General features: G+C 35.1%; 1 protein-coding gene and 1 long non-coding RNA gene across 4 annotated transcripts in view; one reads left to right on the forward strand and one right to left on the reverse strand.

Annotated features, from left to right (window-relative positions):
- Nucleotides 1–22,632, forward strand: part of LOC120877854 — a 31,422-nt gene extending 8,790 nt beyond the window's left edge. The window contains exons 3-4 of the long non-coding RNA XR_005724413.1: nt 6,637–6,718; nt 22,085–22,632. This is a non-coding gene — a long non-coding RNA (uncharacterized LOC120877854). The remainder of the gene's footprint in view (nt 1–6,636; nt 6,719–22,084) is intronic.
- Nucleotides 1–26,364, reverse strand: part of KRIT1 (KRIT1 ankyrin repeat containing) — a 38,813-nt gene that overhangs the window by 2,635 nt on the left and 9,814 nt on the right. For all 3 annotated transcript variants that reach the window (XM_040260268.1, XM_040260267.1, XM_040260269.1), the window contains exons 4-15: nt 24,787–24,879; nt 23,506–23,635; nt 22,634–22,877; nt 22,339–22,454; nt 21,983–22,126; nt 14,745–14,901; nt 13,918–14,025; nt 11,785–11,941; nt 10,421–10,572; nt 5,298–5,464; nt 4,581–4,668; nt 3,910–4,116 (exon numbers count right to left, since the gene is read on the reverse strand). In XM_040260268.1, coding sequence (XP_040116202.1) covers nt 3,910–4,116; nt 4,581–4,668; nt 5,298–5,464; nt 10,421–10,572; nt 11,785–11,941; nt 13,918–14,025; nt 14,745–14,901; nt 21,983–22,126; nt 22,339–22,454; nt 22,634–22,877; nt 23,506–23,635; nt 24,787–24,879 — 1,763 coding nt within the window. The remainder of the gene's footprint in view (nt 1–3,909; nt 4,117–4,580; nt 4,669–5,297; nt 5,465–10,420; nt 10,573–11,784; nt 11,942–13,917; nt 14,026–14,744; nt 14,902–21,982; nt 22,127–22,338; nt 22,455–22,633; nt 22,878–23,505; nt 23,636–24,786; nt 24,880–26,364) is intronic.

The raw sequence follows: 26,364 nt of genomic DNA on the forward strand, positions 1-26,364 counted from the left end.
GAAGGTGTTTACTCTATTTAAGCAAGTCTGTCATATTGACCATATAGACACCTTAGGTCTTGGTCAATCTAAGACAACTGACGACAAGCTGACTATTCTCATCTTTGATGGTTTAAAAATCTTAGAGCTTTTATAGTGCCATAAATTTACCTGTGGCTTACGGAGCACACAGGTAATGATTATGTGGCAAGAAAACACTATTTCCCTTGGTTTCAATCACCTCTGTGTATACCCAATGACAGCATTTCTATTTCTAGAAAAAGCAGATTCTTAATAATACTGTTATCATCCTCTGCCTGCTACTGCTATCTCACTCAATTCCTGGAACAGAATATTATTCATAGGATGAAATGTTATAAGATATTACTGAACCATCATTTGAATACTATATAAAGCTTTTTACTGTTGCCTAAATTTGGAATGCTACCAAAAGACAAACATAATACACAGTTTAGAGAAAAGGCTCAGTGTTACGCCCATGGCATCACCACCAGTTCAATGAAGAAGAATTTGCAGATATGGATATAAAATGCTCTAAAATAGCAGAGGAAAAATTTCTTGAAATGACAAGGGGAATATTTCTCTTTCATTTCCTTTAACAAACAGTGCAATAGGGAATAAAAAAGTAGTTATAAGATAATAAGAAACAGTTTATTTTGTATGAATAAAATAGTCTAAATAAAAAATCATAAGCAAATGACTCAAAAACAAGCCAATATCAAAGACTTCAAAAAGTCAAGCTCCAAGTGTATTACTGAAGCCAGTCCCTCTTCTGCATATGTCCCTGCATAGTCTTTATCTCCACTCACAGGCATATCCAATAGTATGGTAAAATAACTGCTGCCATAACAATGATTCTAAGTTATCATGAAATAACTACCATTGGGATATTTTCAGAAGCTATGTGATTACATAAATAAGACTTAAATGATGAAAATAAATATTAGGTTTACAGTGATATTTCCTAATCTAAAATGCCTTTTTACATAAGCTTCCTTTCAGTTCCGTTCAGTTCAGTCGCTCAGTCGTGTCTGACTCATTGCAACCCCATGAATTGCAGCACACCAGGCCTCCCTGTCCCATCACCAACTCCCAGAGTGCACGCAAACCCATGTCCATAGAGTTGGTGATGCCATCCAACCATCTCATCCTCTGTCGTCCCCTTCTCCTCCTGCCCTCAATCTTTCCCAGCATCAAGGTCTTTTCCAATGGGCTCTTCGCATCAGGTGGCCAAAGTATTGCCGTTTCAGCTTCAGCATCAGTCCTTCCAGTGAACACCCAAGACTGATCTCCTTTAGGATGGACTGGTTGGATCTCCTTGCAGTCCAAGGGACTCTCAAGAGTCTTCTCCAACACCACAGTTCAAAAGTATCAATTCTTCAGCACTCAGCCTTCTTCACAGTCCAACTCTCACATCCATACATGACCACTGGAAAAGCCACAGCCTTGACTAGACGGACCTTTGTTAGCAAAGTAATGTCTCTGCTTTTGAATATGCTATCTAGGTTGGTCATAACTTTCCTTCCAAGGAGTAAGCATCTTTTAATTTCATGGCTACAGTCACCATCTGCAGTGATTTTGGAGCCTAAAAAAATAAAGTCAGCCATTGTTTCCACTGTTTCCCCATCTATTTGCTATGAACTGATGAGACTGGATACTATGATTTTAGTTTTCTGAATCTTGAGCTTTACGCCAACTTTTTCACCACTCTCCTCTTTCACTTTCATCAAGAGGCTTTTTAGTTCTTCTTCACTTTCTGCCAAAAGGGTGGTGTCTTCTGCATATCTGAGGTTATTAACATTTCTCCCGACAATCTTGATTCCAGCTTGTGCTTCATCCAGCCCAGCATTTCTCATGATGTACTCTGCATGTAAGTTAAATAAGCAGGGTGACAATATACAGCCTTGACGTACTCCTTTTCCTATTTGGAACCAGTCTGTTTTTCCATATCCAGTTCTAATTGTGGCTTCATGACCTGCATACAGATTCCTCAGAAGGTAGGTCAGATGGTCTGGTATTCCCATCACTTGAAGAATTTTCCAGTTTATTGTGATCCACACAGTCAAAGGCTTTGGCATAGTCAAGAAAGCAGAAATAGATATTTTTCTGGAACTCTCTTGCTTTTTCGATGATCCAGTGGATGTTGGCAATTTGATCTCTGGTTCCTCTGCCTTTTCTAAAACCAGCTTGAACATCTGGAAGTTCACTTTTCACATATTGCTGAAGCCCGGCTTGGCGAATTTTGAGCATTACTTTACTAGCGTGTGAGATGAGTGCAATTGTGCGGTAGTTTGAGCATCCTTTGGCATTGCCTTTCTTTGGGATTGGAATGAAAACTGACCTTTTCCAGTCCTGTGGCCACTGCTGAGTTTTCCAGATTTGCTGGCATATTGAGTGCAGCACTTTCACAGCATCATCTTTCAGGATCTGAAACAGCTCAACTGGAATTCCATCACCTCCACCACACCAAGACGGTGGAATAGAAAAGCTCTGAAGTGTTCTAACAGGTATTCACAGTCCAATCCACACTTCATCCTGCCCCCCAAAATATTCTTGTAACTAATTCAAATGTTCAAAATGAACCACTTGTTTCAGGTATTTTACTTCCTTTTAAAATCTGTATCTTTTTCATTTATATCTAATTAATGTTTAAATAGATAAAACAATCACAGTTACATATTTTTTAAGTTGCAAAATGCTATATAGTGAAATGTCTCTGTTCTACTCCTATGCCCAGTTACATAGTTTCCCTTTTCCAAAGGCTTTAAGAAACTTTTTATGCATACAAAAGCACCACAATACGTATTTATGTAAATCTAGTTTCCGCCTGCCCACATTTTTTTGAGGTATAACGGACATAAGACATTACATTAGTTTCAGGTATACAGCATGATTCAGTATTTGTATATACTGCAAGTATTGTTAACATTCATCACCATACACAGTTAACACATTTTTTTTGTTGTGATGAGGAATTTTAAGATTCATCTCTCAGGAACTTTCAAATATGTAATACAGCATTATTAACTATGCTCTATCCTACATCCCATGACTTATTTTACAGTTCAAAGTTTCTATCTTCTGACCCCCTTTACCCATTTTGCCCATCTCCCAACTCCCTGCCTTTGGCAACCACCAGTCTGTTCTTATTTCTATGAGCTTGTTTGTTTTTTCAAGATTCCACCATACACAAATGAGATCATATGGCATTTATCTTTGTCTGACTTACTTCACTTAGCATAATGCCCTCAAGGTCCATCCATATTGTTGCAAATGGCAAGGCTTCACTCTTTCTAATGGCCAAATAATAATACTCCATTGTGTGTGTGTGTATAACCTTTATATTCATGCCTACATACACAGGGATGACTCTCCGAGTACTGTGGCTTGCCTTTGTAAATATCTATCCTGTGCAAAAAGCTGCTCCATACGTAGGAATTCCCCAACAATTCTGTAAGAACATAACACACACACACACACACACACACACACACACAAACTCTTTCTCTAGCCATCTGTCCACTGATGACACTTAAGTTGTTTATCTTGGCCACTGTAGGTAATGTTTCAATGAAAAGGGATGTGCTAGTGTTTTTGTTTTCTTCAGTTAACTACCTGTTTCTACCCATTTTTACATGAATGATAGCATATTACATATGGTTCAGCACCAAATATATCTTAGAGATCATTGTACACAAAAATATTCTTCATTCTTTTGTATGGCTGCAAGGTATTTCAATGTAAAAATGTACTACAATTAATATTAACTCCCTATTGGTAATCATTTTGTTTTCAACCCCCATCCTCTGCTATTATAAATGAAATTGTTCATGTAGCCTAGTATTGTTATTTTAGATATTATATATATAGTGTGACTGGTCAAAAACAGCTGAAAAGATAAAAATCTACCTTAGTTTCCATGTTGAGGAGATGAAGTCCTTTTATATTCACACCTACATACACAGGGATGACTTTATGATTACTGGGGCTTGCCTTTGTAAATATCTGTCCTGTGAAAAAAGCCGCTCCATATGTAGGAATTTCCCAACAATTCTGTAAGAACATGCGCTGTAGGTGATGCATTTCTTTACTGACACCTTCACTTGTACTAAGATTCTAAAAACAAAGTAAAATAAGGAGATGTGAAAGGAGAATGTACCTGTACAATCCAAACAGGTCAACTAAACAGTCTCTAAAATCAAGGCTAACCCAAAGAATAACATGTGTGACATTATCCCAAGGGTACTTTTCTTCTGAGATCTTCTATTTAAAAAGAAAAATCAAGGTCTAAAAATAATGCTTATTTATTACATTTTAAGTGCGTGGATAAAGATAAGTGTATTATTTCATATTTTTAAAAAATCTCTAGCACTTACCACAGTACCAGCATACAGATGGTCGTCAGTAAAAAATTCTATATTGTTAAAAATAAAGTATATTGCTACTTTTTCTTTCAGATATGTGAACTATAACTTTTTAATTTCAGGAATATAAATTTAACGTACCTATGTTTAATACATTAATAATACTAACAAAATTTCCACTAGGCTATCTCTTTTTATTTCTATTTAACAGCTTACCTTGTATTCATGAAGTATTCGGTTTGTCCAGTGAGGTGCCTTACTTTTCAATTTGGTAATAGGTACAATAGATTTGAGATTTTCTTCGCTGTAAGCAAATATAAAAATATTTTAAAAATAAATTATTTTTAGTAGTTAAAGTAATATAATCATTTAGATATAAATAGTTTTAAATGATTTTTGACCTGAAAAATACTATACTTAAAAAATATCAGGAAACTCAACATTTTAAGCAAGAAGTCATGATCCCAACATTGCTCAGTCTAGAGAAATGTCTCTTCTTTCAGTAAGCACAAAATATTTTTGAATACTGAAAACTACAATAAACAAACTTTAGATGTGCTAAAACTTCAGTGTTTTCTCACAACATGAAACATGAACTAATTTTTGGGTGGGATTCTGAAATACGTCTGCCTTATAACTTTTTTTTTTTTTTTACTATGTATCTAAGTAAGGTTTTAGTGAACTTATTTAAACATACAGTAAAGAAAGACAAGTATAAGGCATATCACACTATATTCAAATATAAGAAAAATCACCTTGGAGAGAATATAACTTAAAAGAATGCATTACTATAGGTTTTCTTCTCATTCCATGCCTTATCTTATTTAATTCCAAACCAGTGTCTAAATAGTTCTTAACGACAAATTTCTAAACTTCCTTGGTAAGCTGAATCTTGGGCATAGCACAAGACCATGACTTATATTAAATACTTACTTTAGGAAACCTTGCTTGTGTTTCTTACTCTCGTAATTTCCATAAACTATCTGCAACAGCAGACTTGCCAACGTTATCAGTTTAGCATCAGGAGCTGTATAAAAGCCCTTCAGTAAATTATATCTGGCTTCATCAAAGAGAATAAGAATAGCTAGTGGGTCTTCAATCTTAAAGGAGAAAATATAGTATGGTTATTAGGCCGCAATTTCCTGTTATAAATGTACAACTTGTCACTAACATGAAAAAGCAAAAGCTATGTAACTGCATATAAATAAGCTGTTTTTGCTTTAGAGCAGAGGTTGACAAGTCTTTTCTATTAAAGACCAGACAGTATTATTTTAAGCTTTGTGAGTCATAAAGTCTCTAATAGAGTGACTCAACTCTTCTAGTTTAGCACAAAAGCAGCTGTAGACAATACATCTACAAATGTCAGAGTTCTACTAAAACTTTTTATACTGATTCTGAAATTTGAGTTTCATGAAATGTTCATGACATGAAATATTAATTCTTCTGAATTTTTCAACCATTAATAGCTTACAGGATATACAACAGTTCAGATATGGTAATAGGCCAGTTTGCTAACCTCTGATTCAAGTCCGGTAAAATTATCATCAGTTTATGGATATGAGTGTGAGTAATTTCTAGTACAATTTTACTTAAATTCTTTATATTCCTCAAACATCCTTCTATATTTTATGCTTCACACAACATGGTAGTGAATCACAAAGAAGATGAAAGGAAGTATTGTCAATTCCCAGAAGGATACATGAAGTTTGAAAAGAACTTAACAGTTTTTATTTGATAAATAACATGAAAGGAGAGCATACTTACGGGGGGGGAATCTGAATATGGGTCTGATATTAGATATTATTGTGGAAATATTATTATTATTAGGTTGATAGTGGTACTGTAGTATGTATAGTACATCCTTGTTCTTAGAATATGATGTTAAAATATTTAAGGATGAAGTGCCACGATGCCTGCAACTCAATTTTAAACGGTTTACAAAGAAAAGAGAGGAAAGGTGAAGCAAATATAGTAAAATGTTAACAGTTAGTGAGTTTAATAAATGGTATATGGTATAGATTTTATTACTTTTTCAACTTTTCTATGGGTTTTTAATTTCTGAAGCTAAATGTTGGGAAAAAGTGAAAGAAAACATTTTTCTAGTAAAAACCAACTTAGTGAATTTGAAGAATTTGAGTAGAGAATAGTTATAATTCCTAATAGTGTATTCAGGGAGTATTAGTCAACAACTGTTCTTTTTAAATGAAAGTAGGCTCTTCTTATCCTAAAAGAATAATCCTAACCAAAAAAATGCAATTCTTCTATCTTTCAGATGGTAAAAACAGGCATTTCTCAATTACACAAGGAGTGAAAGAATGTAAGCACTTTACCAGATGATGATATTCTGATTCACTGTAAGTACTCACTAAACCTTGCTTCTTTTTCACTTGACCCTACTTGTATACTTTATATACAACCTAAGTTGTAGTATAAAATGCAATTAATTTAATGTCCAAGTACTATCATTATTATTACTCTTTCTCTACCAGCCAACGTTGTAAATATTATTTAAGTGGAGAAGGAAGACAGGCTGAGTATACTTAGATTACTTGCAGATTTCATAGCTCTATCACATTTTGTTTAACAGAAGTTGCCACTTTACCTATGTTTTAAGTGTAGAATTTAGTGGCATTCATTACATTCTTAATGCTGTGAACCATCACCACTATTTTCACGTTTCAACATCCGAACAGAAATTCTGTAACCAGTGAGTCCTCATTCTCTTTGCATCACACCTGTGGTAATCTCTAACATACTTTCTGTTTATGAATTGGCCTGTTCTAGATATTTATTTAATGTAAGTAAAATCAAACAGTTTTTCCTTTTGTGTCTGGCTTATTTCACCTCACATATTTTCAAGGTCCATCCATGTTATGACATGTTTCAGCACTTCATTCCTTTTTATGGATGAATAAGAATCCACTGTATGTATATACTACATTTTTCTTTATCCACTGATCTGTTGATGAACACAGCTTGTGTCCACCTTTTTGGTTACTATGAATATTGCTGATAAGAATGTTGGAATACAAATATTTGAGCTCTTGTTTTCTTTAGATATGTACCTAGGAGTGGAATTGCTGGATCAAATAGTAATTCTGTGTTTACTGGTTTTAAGAACTATTCAACTGTTTTCCACAGAGGCCACACCATTTTATATTACCATCTACAGCATACAAAGGTTCTATTTCCTCTATTTCCTCAACCATCAATATCTTCCTTTATAAACTATTATTGCAACCATCCTAGTAGGTGTGGATTCTTATTGCGTGTTTTTTTTCTTATGGTGTTTTGATTTGCATTTCCTTAATGCCTAATGATCTTGAATAACATCTCATGTGCTTGTTAGCCACTTGTGTATCTCTACTGGAGAAATGTTAAGTCCTTTACCCAATTTAATTGAATTGTCTTTTTGTTGCTGAGTTGTAGGAGTTCCTTTTATATTCTGAGTAGTAAACATTCAATATTCAGAAAACTAAGATCATGGCATCCAGTCTCATCACTTCATGGCAAGTAGATGGGGAAACAATGGAAACAGTGAGAAGCTTTATTTTGGGGGGCTACAAAATCAATGCAGTTGGTGACTGCAGCCATGAAATTAAAAGACACTTGTTCCTTGGAAGACAAGTTATGACCCACCTAGACAGCGTATTAAAAAGCAGAGATATTACTTTACCAACAAAGGTCCATCTAGCCAAAGCTATGGTTTTTCCAGTAGTCATGTATGGATGTGAGAGCTGGACTATAAAGCAAGCTGAGCACCAAGAATTGATGCTTTTGAACTGTGGTGTTGGAGAAGACTCTTGAGAGTCCCTTGGACTGCAAGGAGATCCAACCAGTCCATCCTGAAGGAGATCAGTCCTGAATATTGGAAAGACTGATGTTGAAGCTGAAACTCCAATACTTTGGCTACCTGATGTGAAGAGCTGACTGATTGGAAAAGACCCTGATTCTGGGAAAGATTGAAGGTGGGAGGAGAAGGGAATGACAGAGGATGAGATGGTTGGATGGCATCACCGACACTATGGACATGAGTTTGAGTAAACGCCAGGAGCTGGTGATGGACAGGGAGGCCTGGAGTGCTGCAGTCCATGGGGTTGCCGAGTTGGACATGAATGAGCGACTGAACTGAACTAAACTGAAACACTTATCATATATATGATTTGCAAGGGTCTTCTATTATCTAGCTTATCTTTTCTCTTTAATGATAATGTCCTTTGATTTACAAATGATTTTAATTTTGATGAAGTCCAATTTATCTTTTTTGTTGTTGTTGTTACTCATGTTTTTGGTGTCATATCTAAAGCTCCATGGCCAAATCTAAGGTCATAGATTACACATATATTTGGTTCTAAGAATTTTATGGTTTTGGCTTTTATATTTAGGTTATTGAGACACTGAATTAATTTTTAATGTGTGAGATCAGAATCCAATTTGATACTTTTACATGTGAATTTCCAGTTGCCCTATCATCATCTGTTGAAGAAACTACTCTTTCTTCATTTAATTCACTTGGCATCCTTGTCAAAAAATAGTTGTTATGGTATATGGAGTTATTTGAGGACTCTCAACTCTATTCCATTCCCAATTCTATCCTTATACCAGTACCAAATTGTTTGGATTACTGTAGCTTTGTACTAAGAAACTGGGAAATGTGAATCCCTTCACTTTATTCTTGTAGTTTTCAATGTATAAGTCTTGCATCTCTTTTATTAAATTTATTCCTAAGTATTTTATCCTTATAGAAGTTATTCCAAAGGATTTCTTAATTTCCTTTTTTTTTTTTGCATGTCTGTGGCTGGTTATAGAAACAACTGATTTTCACGTGTTGAGCATGTACCCTACAACTCTGCTGAATCCATTTATTTTTTTATTTTTTATTTTTTTTAATCCATTTATTAGCTCTACCAGCTTTTGTGTAGATTCTTTGGAATTCCCTATATATAGGATCATTTCATTTTTTATCAACAGAGACAGTTTAACTTTTGCCTTTTCGATTTGGATGTCCCTTTTTTTTTCTTTCTTTACTTTTTGGTGCTGCTGGGCAGAGTGTGACCAACTACTTTCGTTAGCACTTCTTGTTCTGTGTTAAACAGCAGTGGTGAAAGCAGGCATCCTTGTCTTGTTCCTGATCTTAGGAGGAAAGTTTTCAGTCTTCCACCATCAAGTATGTTAACTGTGGGTTTTTTATAAATGCCATTTATAGGATTGAGGAAGCTCCCCTCCTAGTTTTCTGAGAGTCCTATCAAGAAAAGCTATTGGATTTTGTCAAATGTCTTTTTTACCTTAAGTTGGATAGTATAAGATAGACAATATGAATAGTCAGACATAAAATATTTACCAAGTTTGGACAAGGTCACTGAAATTTTCACATGTTGAAATGTGCTTAACCTTATGTATTTAGTATTTCCTTGAATAAAAGAATAAGGAAATGCATTGTATATTTTCTTCACCAAATGTATGAGATCTCAGAACTTTTCTTTTCCCCAGTTTTCAAAACTACTGCTGTATTTAGACTATCACCTAGTTTAACTTGTAATATATCCCTTAGGTTTTTTCCTTGTTAGATCATCCTTCAGATGGCATTATTTCACTTCTAACATTTATAGAAATTCAAATCCAGACATACTTATTTAGGACAGACTTTTTTTTTAATCATGTAAATTCCGTTCTCATTTTTTACTATATGTATAGTTCTCTGTTGAATCTAAAAGAATAGCTACATACTGACTACTTTTTAATGTCCCCTTTGTAACTATAATCTTCTGTATCTAGAATTTTTTTTTTTTTAGTTCTCTCTATTCTCTTTAGGGTGGAATCTTGATTTCTTTTGTATTTTAAGACAATGGAGGTAGAAATGGAAAAACCAACCAGGGGCTTTGTAAGTAGACTGACTCAAACTCTCTACCACTTACAATAGGGATGTGAGGATTGAACAGAAAAACAGAAATGAACCCTCCTGTAAAGGAAGAGCACAATGTTTGCCTCTGGTGTGTCAAATAGGAACTCAGCAGATTCTGAACATAAATGACTATAAAAAGGATTTCTGAGCAAACCTTTTTCTCAACTTCCAAAGGAAGTCTCACATCTCTTCTTAGGAAAAGCTGTGGTGTTTCCCTTTGGGGATCCAAATTAGTCAATTCAGCAAGTATTTCTGGCCAGTCACGAACATGTTGCAATGGTTTATGATAAGGCTTGAGTTGAAGGCCTGAAAAACATCTTTCGCTTAATAAATGATAATGTAAAATGAACTAATTACATCAACACATAGAAACTTTTCATTAAATTCTGTACCTAAGTATTGAACACACACAAATTAAAGGTCTAAATTTAAATCAATATTGATTTTAATCAATATTATGCCCAATTTGAGGTTAACTGTTTTTTAAGAATATAAGAATTATGAGAATAATTCTGGAAATGAATTAAAATTTATCAAATGAATTTAAGATCTTTAATTCCATGATAGCCTATTTAATTATGATAAAATCAGTAAAAATTTAGTGTTTAAAAATATACAGTTAAATCACTAGAAAACAAATCACAACCACCTCAATGAAATCCCTTATGTATTTGCAATACTTTGTCTGAGAGACCAAATCTGTAGTGACATTAGGCTGAGTTTAAATAAAGAGTTGAACATGACTGAGAGACTGAACTGAACTGCAATAAAAAGATCTGATAGAAAACCAATATAAAGAAAAAGAATATCTATACTATTCTGAGAGGAGGTGAGCACTGAAAATAAAGGCAAGTTGGATGCATTTAAACGGCATTCAAATGAAATTTAAACTGCATTTAAACAGCATTCAGATCACATTTCGTTGCCAAAGAAAACCTGTTTTGGTTTTCACCACTTCAAACATTGTATGGCGCTTCCCTGGTGACTCAGTAGTAAAGGATCCAGTTGCCAATGCAGGAGATATGGGTTTATGGCCGATCCGGGATTATCCCAGATGCTGGGGAGAAACTAGGCCCGTGCGCCACAACCCCGAGCCTTTGCTCCAGAGCCCACACGGCACCACTACTGAGTCCACACGCCCTAGGGCCTGTGCTTCCCGACAACAGATGCCACTGTTCTCCTGCGGCACTGCAATTAGAAGCCCTCATGCCACAGCTAGAGAGCAGGCCCCCCTTGTCACAACTAGAAAAACGTCCACGCAGCAGTGAAGAACAGCACAGCCAAAAATAAATCAATACAATTAGTAAAGAAAGCCCCAACACTGTATGAATAAAGAGGGGCCAGGAGCAAGCAGTGGCTTATCTGTTTCAGCAGTGTGAACATAATTTATGTGAAAGAGAAGATTATATCATTTGAAAATTTAAAAGTCAATAATAATTGATGCTACACTTTCAGTTTACCAACTCACTCTCAGAAAGGAATAATGAGGTTTATACATCAGAATAACAAGTTTCTTACTGAGGTTTTCTGAACAGATCCAAATAGTGAAATATTGCTGTGTTTCTTGAGAGAGACGCATTCCTTCCATTATCTGCTGCACTGTGGTATTATTTCCATGCTTCAGTTCAACAGAGCGGTATGATCCATCCATTCTGTATATACGAACTTTTTCATACTAGGACAAAGAATGATAATAAATTATGCAACCTGGGTAGAAATTATAGATCCAAACCCCCCAAAATGCTTTAATTTTAACTTCATCTGCTTTATTATAGATTTCTAATATGGAAAATATCAGAAAAACTACTTTAAGTGAGAATCTTCTGGCAATATTTTATTTTTTCTATTTTTGCCTTGCTGCACAGCTTGCAATCTTTGTGGCCCAATAAGGGATCAAACCTGTGCCCCCTGCACAGGAAGCTTAGAATCCTAACCACTTCTGGCAAATTTTTAAAAAATTTACTTCCATTATTTATATTCTTAAACATGAAATTTCTTCTGAATATTCCATGGTCAAATAAGTTTGAGAAACGAAGGCAAATGGTTTTTAAAAAAATATTCAACTTCAAAATCTTCTGAGAGGATACTTTAAAGCTATTAATGTACAATGTAAACACAATGGGGGATACAGACTCGGTTAACTAAATCTCGTGTTAGTTAACTACCTCACGAGTTTAGTGGGCCACAAATTACAGTGTAGAAATGTGTACCAGCAATAATTTATCCCAAGAGGAATCTGTGATAAAGGCCTTTGCAGATAAAAGTGATGAACAATGGACCTTGAGCCAGTTTCTTTCTTCCAGCTCAGAAAATCACAGAGAGAAATGATATTATCAATTTATTTTTATTGTTATAGGAAGTAACTGATGCCTCTAAACAATTTCCAGGACAGTTCATTTTAGGTAAAAGTGCCTAACTCCTTTTACTGTATACATCCAGATTTAAAGGTTATATGAGAAATAAAAATGTGTTTTTAACTATACAATTAGAAAGTAAATTGCAATGAAGTTAATACAAGGGTGCCTGTACTGCTTATCTATTTCCTTGCTTTTGTCCTGTACTCAGGGAATAATGTTTTGACAAAAACGTGTATGAATGTGTGAAATTTCCCTTTAAGACAGAGATCATGTATTTATTATTTCTCACATCACTTTCAGCATTTCATGGTGGTAAATTTACAGAAATACTCAACAAGTACATATTATCTACTTAATGGAAATGTCTGGAAAGGGTCAGACATATGGGTTATATCCTGTTGGTATAAAACTTTTATCCTTTATTAGTTGGTATAAATTATTTTATCTGGTTTGCAAGTTTTCAAACAATTTTTACATTGAAAACAGTATATTGTCACTATAACTTTGAGGCATAACAAAGTTTTTTCTAATTGTTAATTCTTCTCTATTTTAATGCCACTGCTAATTATTTTGCACATAAGTAGATGGAAAGGCCAAGCTGAATAGGCAAAATAAAAGACTAGTAACTCTTTTATTTTAACCCATTCACTAATCTTAAGGAGGAAAATGAACCTGAACTAGATAAGTACTTAAATTACTGAACAATGTATAATATGATTATTTACAAATATATTGCTTAGAAGGCCTAGGGGCTTCCCTGGTGGCTCAGACGGTAAAGACAGTAGCGCAGGAGAACTGGGTTCAGTCACTGGGTTGGGAAGATGCCCTGGAGAAGGAGTGGCTACGTGCTCCAGTATTCTTGTCTGGAGAATTCCATGGACAGAGGAGAGCCTGATAGGCTACAGTCCATGGGGTTGCAAAGAGTTGGACATGACTAAACGATGAACACTTTTACTTCACTTAGAAGGCCCAAGTAGAGAGAGATGCTTCAATGAACTGGTTACAATTTGTAATCAGCATATCAAGTATAGAGATTACACTGGGAATTAGGTTAATTTTAAATGACTAAAAGATTTACTTATGCAAACTTATTTTGATATGCAAGAATAAATGCCCAAATGTTAGAGATGATAGCAAATTTAATATCTATGATGTCTAACCATGAGGTTTTATAAAAGTAGTAAAGAAGCCATCGATACATTCATCCTTCCATTCTTACCACAGATCCTTAAATTACTTATCAACTTAAATACGATGCTTGGCTGTAACTAATATTTATGAAGTTAATTCTTACTGGTTTGTTAATGGCTTCCTTCAACAATTTTGCAGCTTCTTCCCAATTATTTTGTTTATTTTCTTCACAAATATTTAAAGGAGATCTTCCCTGTTGGTCTGTTATGTGCTAGGAATGTGAGAGAAGAATCAGAGGTTAAAGCAAAAAGGCATTACAAATATACAAGTAAGGGAAAATATCAGTCAATCAAAATTTCATTAAAAAGACTACCAGCAAGTGCTAAATAGGTATTAAGCATACTTACTGCATGCTATACTTTAAGTAAACATGAACAGCCAAAGATCAAAGATGCAAAGCACTAATCACTGTGGCTATTGTTTTTCAAAAATTCTGTTTATAGCAACAACAAAAGTCTTGTTAAAGCTATTATTTTTCCCTTACAAATCTGGTAGTACAAATTCCAAAATATCTTTTTCCTTCTTTAAGATATTTTTTAGAAAACACTTTATATAAGGGCTTCCCTGATAGCTCAGTTGGTAAAGAATCTCCCTGCAATACAGGAGACACTTTGTATAAAATGAAAAGGAAGCTAAATTTTATGTACATTTGGGCGATACATGGTGGTGATGGTTGTAAAACAATGTAAATGTACTTAATGCCACTGATCTGTGCATCTGAAAATGGCGAAAATGGTATATTTTATGTGAGGTGTATTCTATTACAATTTAAATGCAAAGTGTATACATATTATTTATTCTATATAGCAAGTTAAATTTGTTTTCATTTCTCAGCTGACCTCTCAAGTGTACGACTAAACATTTTAAGTGTCATTACTAGTTATTTACTGTTTGGATGTTAAAAAAAAAAAAGCCTGGAAAATAACTTACTCTGTCAATTTCTGGATGGTTTAGGAGGATCTGTACTATTTCAGCATGTCCTCCTCCAGCAGCAAAATGAAGAGGAGAACTAAGTTGTCCATTTAAAAGGTTTGGATTGCACTTTCCTTTCTCTAACAATATGCGAGTGGCTTCAACTTTTCCATACCTACAAAAAAATAAAACACCTACAAAAGTCATATGAAGTGTTTGAAAAATCCAAATTTCAGACATCTCAAAGAAATCTAAGATTTTTCTATGGCAGAGAACAAGGAATGAAGACATTTATGTAAATATTTTCAGTGTTTATGGATTTCTTATGAAGTACTCTGATTTAATTTAAACGTTTCTATTTCTGATCAACTGGGAGAAAATATAATCTCAAATACAAGATAGAGCAGAGGATACAGAATCACAATCATACAAAATATTCAAAAATTATAAATTAGGGAGATAAAATTTTTAGTCAAAAATATTTTCAGGAGCAGAAAGTAACTCATAAATTTAATAATGCTTTTTAAAAATTTACAATAGGCCCAAGACCTAATTTACATGTAAATGTTGAATGAGGCAATGTGAAAGATACAAAGATATGTTAAGATAAATGGTTTCTGCTTTGGTAAAGGCTTCTAATGTAATCAGAGGAAAACAAACATGTGAGATAAGTTACATCATGCTGTAAAATTTAAGTAACAGTTGAGGGTAACAATCAAAATATATATATTTGTCAAATCATATAATGATGCTTTAGAAAATGTTGGAAAAGGAAGATAAGATTTCAGTCTAAGAGAGTCCTGAAAAGTATTCTGATAAAAGAACAATTTGAAAGCTGAAGAGAAGTAAAATATTCTAGGTAGTGGGGAAAAAAAGTAAGCAGAGAGTACAAAGAATGTGCCAGACATAGTGAATTTACCATCTAGTTACAAATTTACCATCTTGTTACAAAGACTTATATAAGGCTTCAATCTAACGCAATGGTGGAAAGGCAATTCATTTTTTCGGAAATAAATGGGTAAAAAGGGGAAGGAAATTTGCTCTCAGATATCGTGCATTTGAGGGGCAAACAGCACATCTTTAGAACTAAACCAATTTACTGTCAACTTTCTTCCCTTTCACACATGCTCTGGCTTTTCTCTGCCCTGAACCTGCCACTTCTATCCTACCCTTCTCATTCACGTGACTGTTTGCTTACGTTCTTAGCTATTCTTGAGATGTCTTTTTTCCTCCTCCTGATTTTATTTCAGTTAAGTTCTGTTATTTCTCTGAAACAGTTTACCAATAATCTCCTATATATTCCCACTATAATTTACCATTTTACTTTTTTAATCTCATTAGCTACTTTCATCCTTGTATATATACATTTCTGTCAGCCTAGATGCTCCTTGAAAGTTATATCTTTGCATTCTCCATTCTGCCTCATGCATTAAGAAATGGGTGACTAAACTGTTCAGCTGGCAACTGAAAACACAGACTTGATACTCAAGAGGAAGGCAAAGGCTTAAGGTACCAGATATACAAATTCATCCAACTGAGCCTGTTAAAGCTGGGAGAATGGATGAAACCTTTCTAAGAAAGAAAGATGAACATCTCAGAACAATGAAATGTGTCCTGAAAAACATACTTTCAGGTTAGGAAAAGATACTGAGGGGGACAATTCAAGAAGTAGTAACAAAAATAATTAAAATAAAAAAACACTGTATGATTAAAAAGTTTTCAAGGTACTTCTTTATATAATTACTTAATATAATCTTCACAACAACTTATGAGGCAGGCAGAGATATTTCTAATGCACAGATGAAAAAAATGAAGCTTGTACCAGTTAAGTAATTTGCCCAAGGTCTCATGGTTAACCAGTTAAAATCCAATTTTCTGACTCTTAGTGTAACAGTTTCCATACTATTAATATAAAACATGCTTGGGTCACAGGATGAAGACCAGTATTTTAATAATAATAATGATAACAATTATTATCTTGCATTTGTATTGACCTTCTTTATAGCTCTATTATAGCTGCCCTTTCAACTGCCATTTGTTCTGCAAACAAAGGGGTGGTCAGCAGCGTTAAATGCAGCAGAGTGGTGAAAGAGATTAAAAACTCAGAAAGGTTAAGAAGGTTCACGAAGACCGAAAAAGAGAAAGCAGTAAGTATGGTCCCATTATCACTGAAGTCTGGCTGTGAAAGGAAGGAAAGAAACATCACAGTGGCCAGAAGGGCCAATAGGTTCAAATTAAGGTTCTTTTTCGAGTAGGGAGAAGATTCATGTATGTTTGAAGACAAAAGAAAAGAAAGTACAGAAAAGCAGAAAGTGCAGAGAAGTGTCTGATTCTTTGCGACCCCATGGACTGTAGCGCACCAGACTCCTCTGTCCATGGGATTTTCCAGGCAAGAATACTGGAGTGGGTTGCCATTCCCTTCTCCAGAAGATCTTCCCAACCCAGGGACTGAACCAGGTGTCCCACAATGCAGGCAGATTCTTTACCTGTCTGAGCCACCAGGGAAGTTCCTAGGTTTAGAATAGGGGACCGAAAGGTTGACAGGATGAATGAGATAAAGACAATCACAGCTCGCTGCAATGAAGGCCCAAATGAAATCAGACGGAATAATCTGTAGGGAGCCAAATCATCAGAGTTCTGAAACACTCTCTAGCGATGATGTGAAGCCTGGAAGTACTATCAGAGAGAGAAGACACTGATTTGAGAGAGGTGAGAAAATATGAGATGTCAGTGAGACATTTACTGAGTGGCTGAGAGGTTACCCATATGAAGAGAAAGCCAAATTAAATAGTTTTGGAAATGGTGATTCTGGTAAAGAGAAATTTTTAGGCACCTGTCATCAATATGGTAATTTCTGAAGCTTGGAGCAATCCTAGGGGTGATTTCACTAAGTGATCCTCAAAGACTGATCTAGGAAACCAGGAAAATTGCTGAAAGCTTTTCAGCATGTCCTCTAGGTAAAACATATTTCATAGTAATACTGAGATGTATTCGCCCTTTTCACTATGATTTTCTCTTAAGTGTACAGCGGAGTTTTCTAGAAGCTCCCTGACATGCAAATTGCAACAAATTAAAGGCAAGATCAGATGTGAGAATCCAACTATTTTCTATAAGGTTGGACAGTAAAATGATGCAAGAATGTAAAACAATGCTACTTTTCTTATTAACATTTTTATTTTGGAAAATAAGATATATTTGGAAAACTCTGCTATTTATATTAGTATGCTATTTTAAAATAATTAAATTCTTAAGACATTTTTCAGTTTTACTTCATATAAACCGAAGCTCTTTGGGATCTTGTAATTTTGAAGAATAAAAGGAGTTTTAACACAAAAGTTTGAGAACCACTGATCTAATAAAATCCCTCAGTTTAAAGATGCTGCTGCCGCTGCCAAGTCTTGTCAGTCGTGTCCGATTCTGTGCGACCCCACAGACGGCAGCCCACCAGGCTCCCCCGTCCCTGGGATTCTCCAGGCAAGAACACTGGAGTGGGCTGCCATTTCCTTCTCCAGTTTAAAGGTGAGAAGACAGAATAAGAGGGATAAAACAGCTTTTGTAAGCTTATAAAGACAGACCCCATCCCAGTCTCTTGATGAGACAGCCCAGTATTCCCCTTCTAATCCTAGTATTAATTAATAAATAAGAGTACATTTCCAAGATAAAGTAATTTATGTTCTTTACTAGTTTAATCAGTCTTCATTCAAGTTCACACCAGTCAAATGATCTATCTTATTAAAAGTATTGCAAGGTGACCTATATTACTACTACTACTGGTGTATTAAACTTGGTTATTATTTCCAGCAAAATTTAATTTTATTGATGGATAAAACTCTTCCTCAGTGTACTGGAGTAATATCCAAATAAAAATAAAACAGATGAATGAATTTTAGATCAGACATCAAAATCTTTAAATTTTTATAATACTTTAATAACAGCCATTTTTTTGAGTGCTTATTACTGCCAGGTACCCCTCCAAGCATTTATTCACATTTTTTCCTCTAATCTTAAAAAAAGCACTAAAATTAACCTCATCTTTTAGATAAAGAAATAGATCCTTAGAGACATTAACTAATTTGCTAAAGGCCATACTTTTAGGAACTAAAGTATTCATTAGGGACTGAAATGTAGGTACATTCCAAAGCACATTAAACACAATACCATACTTCTGTTTTTATGTAATATGTAGTTGAAAATATTACCACTCTCTTAATAGAGAAGGAAATGAGGCCCTGCCACAGAAAGGGCAATAATACAGGCAAATGTAATTTTGGGATTCCTAAGCTAAAATTCACTGGCTCTGTCTTTCTCAATTTGTGATGTTTGAACTATATTCTCTACTTCTTTTTGTTTAGCTCAAGGAAAAGCAAGTGATTTCTTCTGGTACTGTTGCTGCTACCAGTATTTACCAGTAATCTGAAAAAACAATTATAAGTTCAGTGAAAGAAGATTTAGGGTAACTCTTTTCAAGTCTGAGTATAAAAAATTCCCTATAATGGGAAGACAATTAAGGTTACATTTATAGAATAAAATAATATATTTTTAAGGAAGCAGAAAAAAATTGAGCATATTTAATAAAGGATGTTTTTAAGAAAATAGCATATTGTCAATAGAGAAAAGATATATATTAAAAGCAACTATATTTAGCTGCTGCTGCTGCTGCTAAGTTGCTTCAGTTGTGTCCAATTCGGTGCGACCCCAGAGATGGCAGCCTACCAGGCTCTTCTGTCCCTGGGATTCTCCAGGCAAGAACACCGGAGTGGGTTGCCATTTCCTTCTCCAATGCATGAGAGTGAAAAGTGAAAGTGAAGTTGCTCAGTCGTGTCTGATTTCGTGATCCCATGGACTGCAGCCCACCAGGCTTCTCCATCCATGGGATTTTCCAAGCAAGAATACTCACAAATATTGAAATCAGAGAAATCAAAAGACTTTCAGTTGGACATGATCTAATTATTGTATTTTACATATAGATAAATAAACTAAGATGCAGAGAGGTGAAGTAAAGTAACTTGCTCAATGCCATGCAGCTGAAAAGCTGTGGACTTTAACAGGCAGTAAAAAATGTAGGCACTTCTCAAATTAGCCAGAGAAGCTCATTTTAAACAGTAAGTCAAAAGCAACTTTCCCATAAAATATAAGGTAAAACTAGAGGAAAACATAGGCAGAACACTCTTTGACATAAATCACAGCAAGATCCTCTATGACCCACCTCCCAGAGTAAGGGAAATAAAAGCAAAAATTAACAAATGGGACCTAATTAAACTTAACAGCTTTTGCACAACGAAGGAAACTATAAGCAAGGTGAAAAGACAGCCTTCAGAATGGGAGAAAATAATAACAAATGAAACAAGTGACAAATAATTAATCTCAAAATATACAAGTAGCTCATGCAACTCAACACCAGAAAAATAAACAACCCAATCAAAAAATGGGCCAAAGAACTAAACAGACATTTCTCCAAAGAAGACATACAAATGGCTAACAAACGTATGAAAAGATGCTCAACATCACTCATTATCAGAGAAATGTAAATCAAAACCACAATGAGGTACCATCTTACACTGGTCAGAATGGGTGCTAGCAAAAAGTCTACAAACAAATGCTGGAGAGAGTGTGGAGGAAAGGGAACCCTCTTACACTGTTGGTGGGAATGCAAACTAGTACAGCCACTATGGAGAACAGTGTGGAGATTCCTTAAAAAACTGGCACTGTTTATAACAGCCAGGACATGGAAGCAACCTAGATGTCCACTGGCAGATGAATGGATAAGAAAGCTGTGGTTCATATACACAATGGAGTATTACTCAGCCATTAAAAAGAATACATTTGAGTCAGTTCTAATGAGATGGATGAAACTGGAGTCTATTATACAGAGTGAAGTAAGTCAGAAAGAAAAACATCAATACAGTGGTGTATTAATGCATATATGGAATTTAGAAAGATGATAATGACAACTCTACATGCAAGACAGCAAAAGAGACACAGATATAAAGAATAGAGTTTCGGACTCTGTGGGAGAAGGCAAGGGTGGGATGATCTGAGAGAATAGCACTGAAACATGTATATTACCATGTGTGAAACAGATGACCAGTCCAAGTTCAATGCATGAAGCAGGGCACTCAAAGCTGGTGCACTGGGGCAACCCAGAGGATAGGGTGGGGAAGGAGGTGGGAGGGGGGTTTGGGAGGGGGGACACATGTGCACCCATGGCTGATTCATGTTGATGTATGGCAAGAACCACCACAACACTGTAAAGTAATTAGCCTCCAATTAAGATAAATAAATTAAAAAATATATAAGGGTAAATAACTTCATTACATACTTTCTAGAGGACAGGCTATAGCAAATGGCTAACTACTGCTATGAACATAAATTTAAGAACTCAGTCCAGGCTGAGGGGAAGAGTTATGATTATGTGAGAAGAGTGCAAGAGCAAGAACTCCACAGGCAACTAGTGGAGAGAGCTAACCTCACTCCTGAGAGCTAATCCTTCTCGTCAAAAAAAAAAAAAAAGGCTTTAATTCTAATGAAAACTTTTGGATGTTTCCAGATACCATAGCTTTCCAAAGAACTAAAAGAATACTTTTCTAACATGATGCAGGTCAAGTCATATGTAGCTAACACACGTAAATTTTATAATAAGGATGAGCAAACACAATCCAACTCCAGTACAAAACAATAGACATTGCAAGGGTGAATAAGGGACCAACTGCTATGCAGTGGCACTTGTTTGTCATCAGCTGTCCTACTTCATGTGGAGAAGGCGATGGCACCCCACTCCAGTACTCTTGCCTGGAAAATCCCATGGGTGGAGGAGCCTGGTGGGCTGCAGTCCACGGGGCTGCACAGAGTCAGACACGACTGAGCGACTTCACTTTCACTTTTCACTTTCATGCAATGGAGAAGGAAATGGCAACCCACTCCAGTGTTCTTGCCTGGAGAATCCCAGGTACGAGGGAGCCTGGTGGGCTGCCGTCTATGGGGTTGCACGGAGTCGGACACGACTGAAGCGACTTAGCAGTAGCATCTTACTTCATGACCTAAGAAATGCCTGAGAACATGAATGATACTTTTCAAATGGGGCAGATGCTGTGGCACACGCATAGTAATCAAAGATTCCTACAGAGAAAGCTCAGAAGGCAAACAGACATGGTGGAGGAAAAAGTGGCTGGAATGAGAACAGCTTTGAAAAGAAATACTAACATTAATAACTAAAGATTCATTCTTTCTAAAAAGAAAAGAATAAGTAATCTATTTACCAGCATGCATAATGAATGGGTGCCCAGTGGTCACTATCTAATTGGTTGACTGAAAATCTTTCATTGAGAAGTCGGTTTAATAATTCGGAATCTCCTTCACAGGCGCTTCGATGGAGAGGAAAATCATCTACCCACTGTCGTTCCCTAATCGTGAAAAACAAACAAAAACAACACTGTTGAAATTCAAATTGTTCTGAAACAAATATGACACATCTATGAAAGCTGCACATCACTGTAAACTGAATCATTTACGCAGTGATTACATTGCATACTATTTGCATATATCATTTAAACTAATTGTTTAACATTAGCATATAGGCTATTAAAGGCAAAGTGAAGTGAAACCAGAGTTGTACTTGTCTTCGGTGACACTGCTTCTGCTCCTCTGCCATTGCTCCTGTTTGGGGATTTGGATTTTTGAGTAGTCTGGAGCTCCTAGACCAAAGTATGGATTTATTACCACTTTATCTACCTATAAAGGGAAAACACAACAAAAGCTGTTTAAGAGCTTTATGACCTTAAGTATAAAAGCAGAGCTAAGTGAGGATGTCATCTCAGTGTTTACAATCACTAATATATGCATTTGTCCCAGGAAAAATAAATTATATTTTGAAATGAAATATCTTTTGAAATAAGAGCCAAAATTCTTACCCGGTTTGTATATTGAAGATCTGATCCAAACAAAGGGTTGTAAATGCAGGTATCTGCTTTCTCTAGGGCTAACATTTTACTCTTTATTTCTAGTGCACTGTAGCCCATATGTAGTGAGTTTTCTGCCTGACCTGATTCAGTAGCATATGCAGGGTTTATAACATTAGTTTTTATCCGCTCAAGAGGAGAAGGTCGGAATAAGGCTGGAATAAAGTGAGACTGTGTGTGACGTTCATCTAGCCACCTGGCAAAATAGAAAGAAGAGGCAGTAGAAGTATTTGTTCTAAAGTAAAGATGAAAAAAGTAAACTACTGTCTAACTCTTTCTAATACTACATTCAGATTTTTATAATTTTAATTAGTGTTAGTTAAGTATTTCACTTGCTGTAAATAAAAGTTTTATTACTGGATACAGCAAACTATTTTTTTTAACGCATATAACAAAAAAATGTATATAACACTAAATAATTAAAACCATTTCAAAAACATGAGGCACTTTAAAATTTAAACCACTGAGATGCAGGTGACATTCGACCTGCAGTTACAGGACAAAGGCATGACAGCTTAAATGACTTGTTCACTAATAAGAGTAAATCAATAATAAATCTTGTTTTATAACTAAGGAATCTTAATTCTTAAGCCAGGGCAATCTTTGTCACTTTCAAAGAATAAAATTAACATGCTGCAAACAAATCAGGACAATCTTATCTTTGGGGTTTAAAATTTTTATATTATACTTCAAAAACTTACCATTTCATAATACATATAAATTTTATTATTTTTATCCATAAAGTATTTCTATCTCACAAAGCTAATTTCTATTATGAATATGTATTTGATTTATTAAAAAATATTTTTAATGGCAGTTCTTACTTATCCAAGGCTATTAACATTCTTGCTGTAAGTGTAGCAAAGTGAGTGCTGGATTCACTACAGACTCGCATAATATCTTGTAAGCAGTAAAAAATTGGGCATCCTGGAGTATAAGTATATTTAGTATTATCTGAAAAAGAAAAATGAAGATTTATGCCATCATATAAAAGGCTTACAACTGCATGTTTTTTATTTAAACCTATACAGTATGTTTAAAAAATTGATAAGTATAAGTTTTTCTAGACTTGTAATTAGAAGACTTGGATTCAAGGGCTGGCCAGCTCTGTGACCTTGTCCAACTGAGTGAATGCAGGTTTTAGAATCTTGTAGGACAACAGAAATTGTTTCCCCTTTCTCTTGCTCAGCAATGTTGTAAAATTCTGATTAATAATAAGATTTCCAATATCATGTAAAATGCTGAACTATTTAACCTAAGTATGGCTGGGAAAAAGAAATCTGGAAGGCAGAGCTGGCTAATAAAACATGTTAAGTACTGTGTAGCAGCAGCAGTCTGATGAGACGCCCACACTGGGCCATTAATGTATCGTCAGTATGATTACTACCTTACAAGAGGCCAGTACTCTACAGGTTCCAAAGTGATTTTTACATCTAACACCTCACTGGATTCTTCCAGCACAATGAATCAAGCAGGAGCAGATACCTATCTTCTAGATAAAGAGGTGAGGCTTAAAGAAGTGGTTTGCCCATAACAAAAAATTAGTAGACTGCAGGTCTGACTGAAGCTGATTATTTTTTCTATTATTCCAGGATAATAGGATGAATTCCTTGTCAAAGCTCAAATTAAATTTTCACATTGGATCTAAGTTCTTTAAATATCACTATTATTATTGGGTGGAGTATTTTAAAACTATTACTGACACTTTCTTATCCCAAACACAAGATAGGTTCTGATGATAATCTGTTAATTTTCCAAAATACATACATTTTTATTTTTATTCTATTTATATAGCACAGTCTGAAAAATCCCTCATTATAACCTGAAAACTTTTTGTTTTTATTATAGCTTCCTTCCTCACTTCTTTATTCTACTTTTAAAAACTGAAACAAAAACTTTACGATTAGTCTAGAAGCCTGAATATTACTTGGGAATCAAAATGTCGTTAAGTAACAAATTTCTCCATCTTCCATTATATTAAAAATATGATTTTTACAACAGTATTGCAATAGTAACTATGACTCCAAATTCCTAAGTTCCTCCATAGACTTTAGCTTAGCACCTAAGGTACACCAAGATTCACAAGACGAAACTCAAGGCTTTACCTTTAACAACTGAGGGAACAATAAATAATGCCGCTTCTCTGCCCACCTTCTCTCCATCCAGAGGAAATGTCTTCATCAGGACCACTCGTTTTCCTAACCATTTTAAGTCAGTAAAGATAAAAATAATAGGCCTCTTAAAATCTTATAAATTACCTTCAGAGTTAAAAAAAAATATTTTAAAGGCAGTATTAAGAGGAACTGAAATATAAAAAGTCAATTTTATTATATGCACTAATAAAAATTGGTAATTCTGATAATAACGTACATCATTCTGTAGGCAATTAACCAACAGATCCCTGGTTCTGACTCATTAGGAGAGAAGCTCCCCATACACAGCAAGGAAATCCGCCCCGCCAAGGACTGACAGAGCAGCTGGACAGCAGAGCATCCTGCAGGGTGAAGAGGCACGTACGTCTTCATTCAGCTGGGACGCAGATGGTGAGAATTTCACTAAAGTCTGAGCTGGCCAAGAAGGGTAGTATATACAAATTACAGAGTTTTAAAGTTTAGTAACCCTTCATTTAATATTCAACCTCCACCCTCAGTTTCAGGCTTTATTAAAATCTGATTGGGCTATAAATTATTGTTCTGAATTTAACCATCATTCTTAGTCTGTTGTTCCTGACTTGCAGCAAGGGGGCAATAAATAATAACCAAAAGTTTTTCACTCTGAAACCTTTCATTTTCTGGCTATCTTTGTCATGTTTTTTATCAACCCTTCCAACCACCCCACCCCCAGAAACAGAACCTTGTTCTCGACCCAGGTAGGAATGCCTGGCTGGATGCCATCTGTGCACAAGCAGATACACGTGTTCAAACAGCTTCATTCATTCACAGAATGCTAGAGTGAATATTTGTAATTATTACGGCCCATTATTATTACAGCCCCCAAACAATTTTCTACAGAATTGACACTTGTACAAAATGTAAGTGTTAAAAGACAGAAAAACATTCTAATAAATTTCAGAGGTAATATTACTTTTGTCTGGTTTGAGGTCTTGTTCCACTTAATCTTTCCTGCCTTGTAGCTTCCCTAAACCTAGTTCTGATCCAAACTGACTACTTTGCCAATTTTATATGCAACTATGAGATCTATTTCAGGTGAGGGGGTGTGGTCGGGGGGTCGAGGGAGGAGAAAAGCACTGACTACAAGTTGGGAAACTGTTCTAGTCCTAAATCCTCCACAAATGAGAATATGATTTTTCTAGGTGCCTATGTCTGCATTTCCATTTTACCGATGTGAAAATGACCATATACCAACTCACAGGATCAATTTAAGAATTTCATGGGTAAGTAACTGTGGTAGTGCTTTGTAAACTACGTATAGCATTGCACAAAAAGGCAAAGCTACTGCAGTTATAAAGTCGTTTGTAATTTTCATGTGATGCTTATGTAAGAAATCATATTCTCTATAAAGATATTTCACACTTTTAGAAAAACTCAATTGAATAGGATAGTCAGGTATGGTATGGTTCATTATTTTAACTGTTTAGTTAAATAAAAACTTCTTTATTTTCATTTCTTTTATTAAAAGCTGCCTGAAAATTTATTAGCACATTCTACTGTCTAAGTATACAA

The sequence above is a fragment of the Oryx dammah genome, unplaced genomic scaffold, assembly GCF_014754425.2.
Source record: "Oryx dammah isolate SB20612 unplaced genomic scaffold, SCBI_Odam_1.1 HiC_scaffold_18, whole genome shotgun sequence".
Lineage (NCBI taxonomy): Eukaryota > Metazoa > Chordata > Mammalia > Artiodactyla > Bovidae > Oryx > Oryx dammah.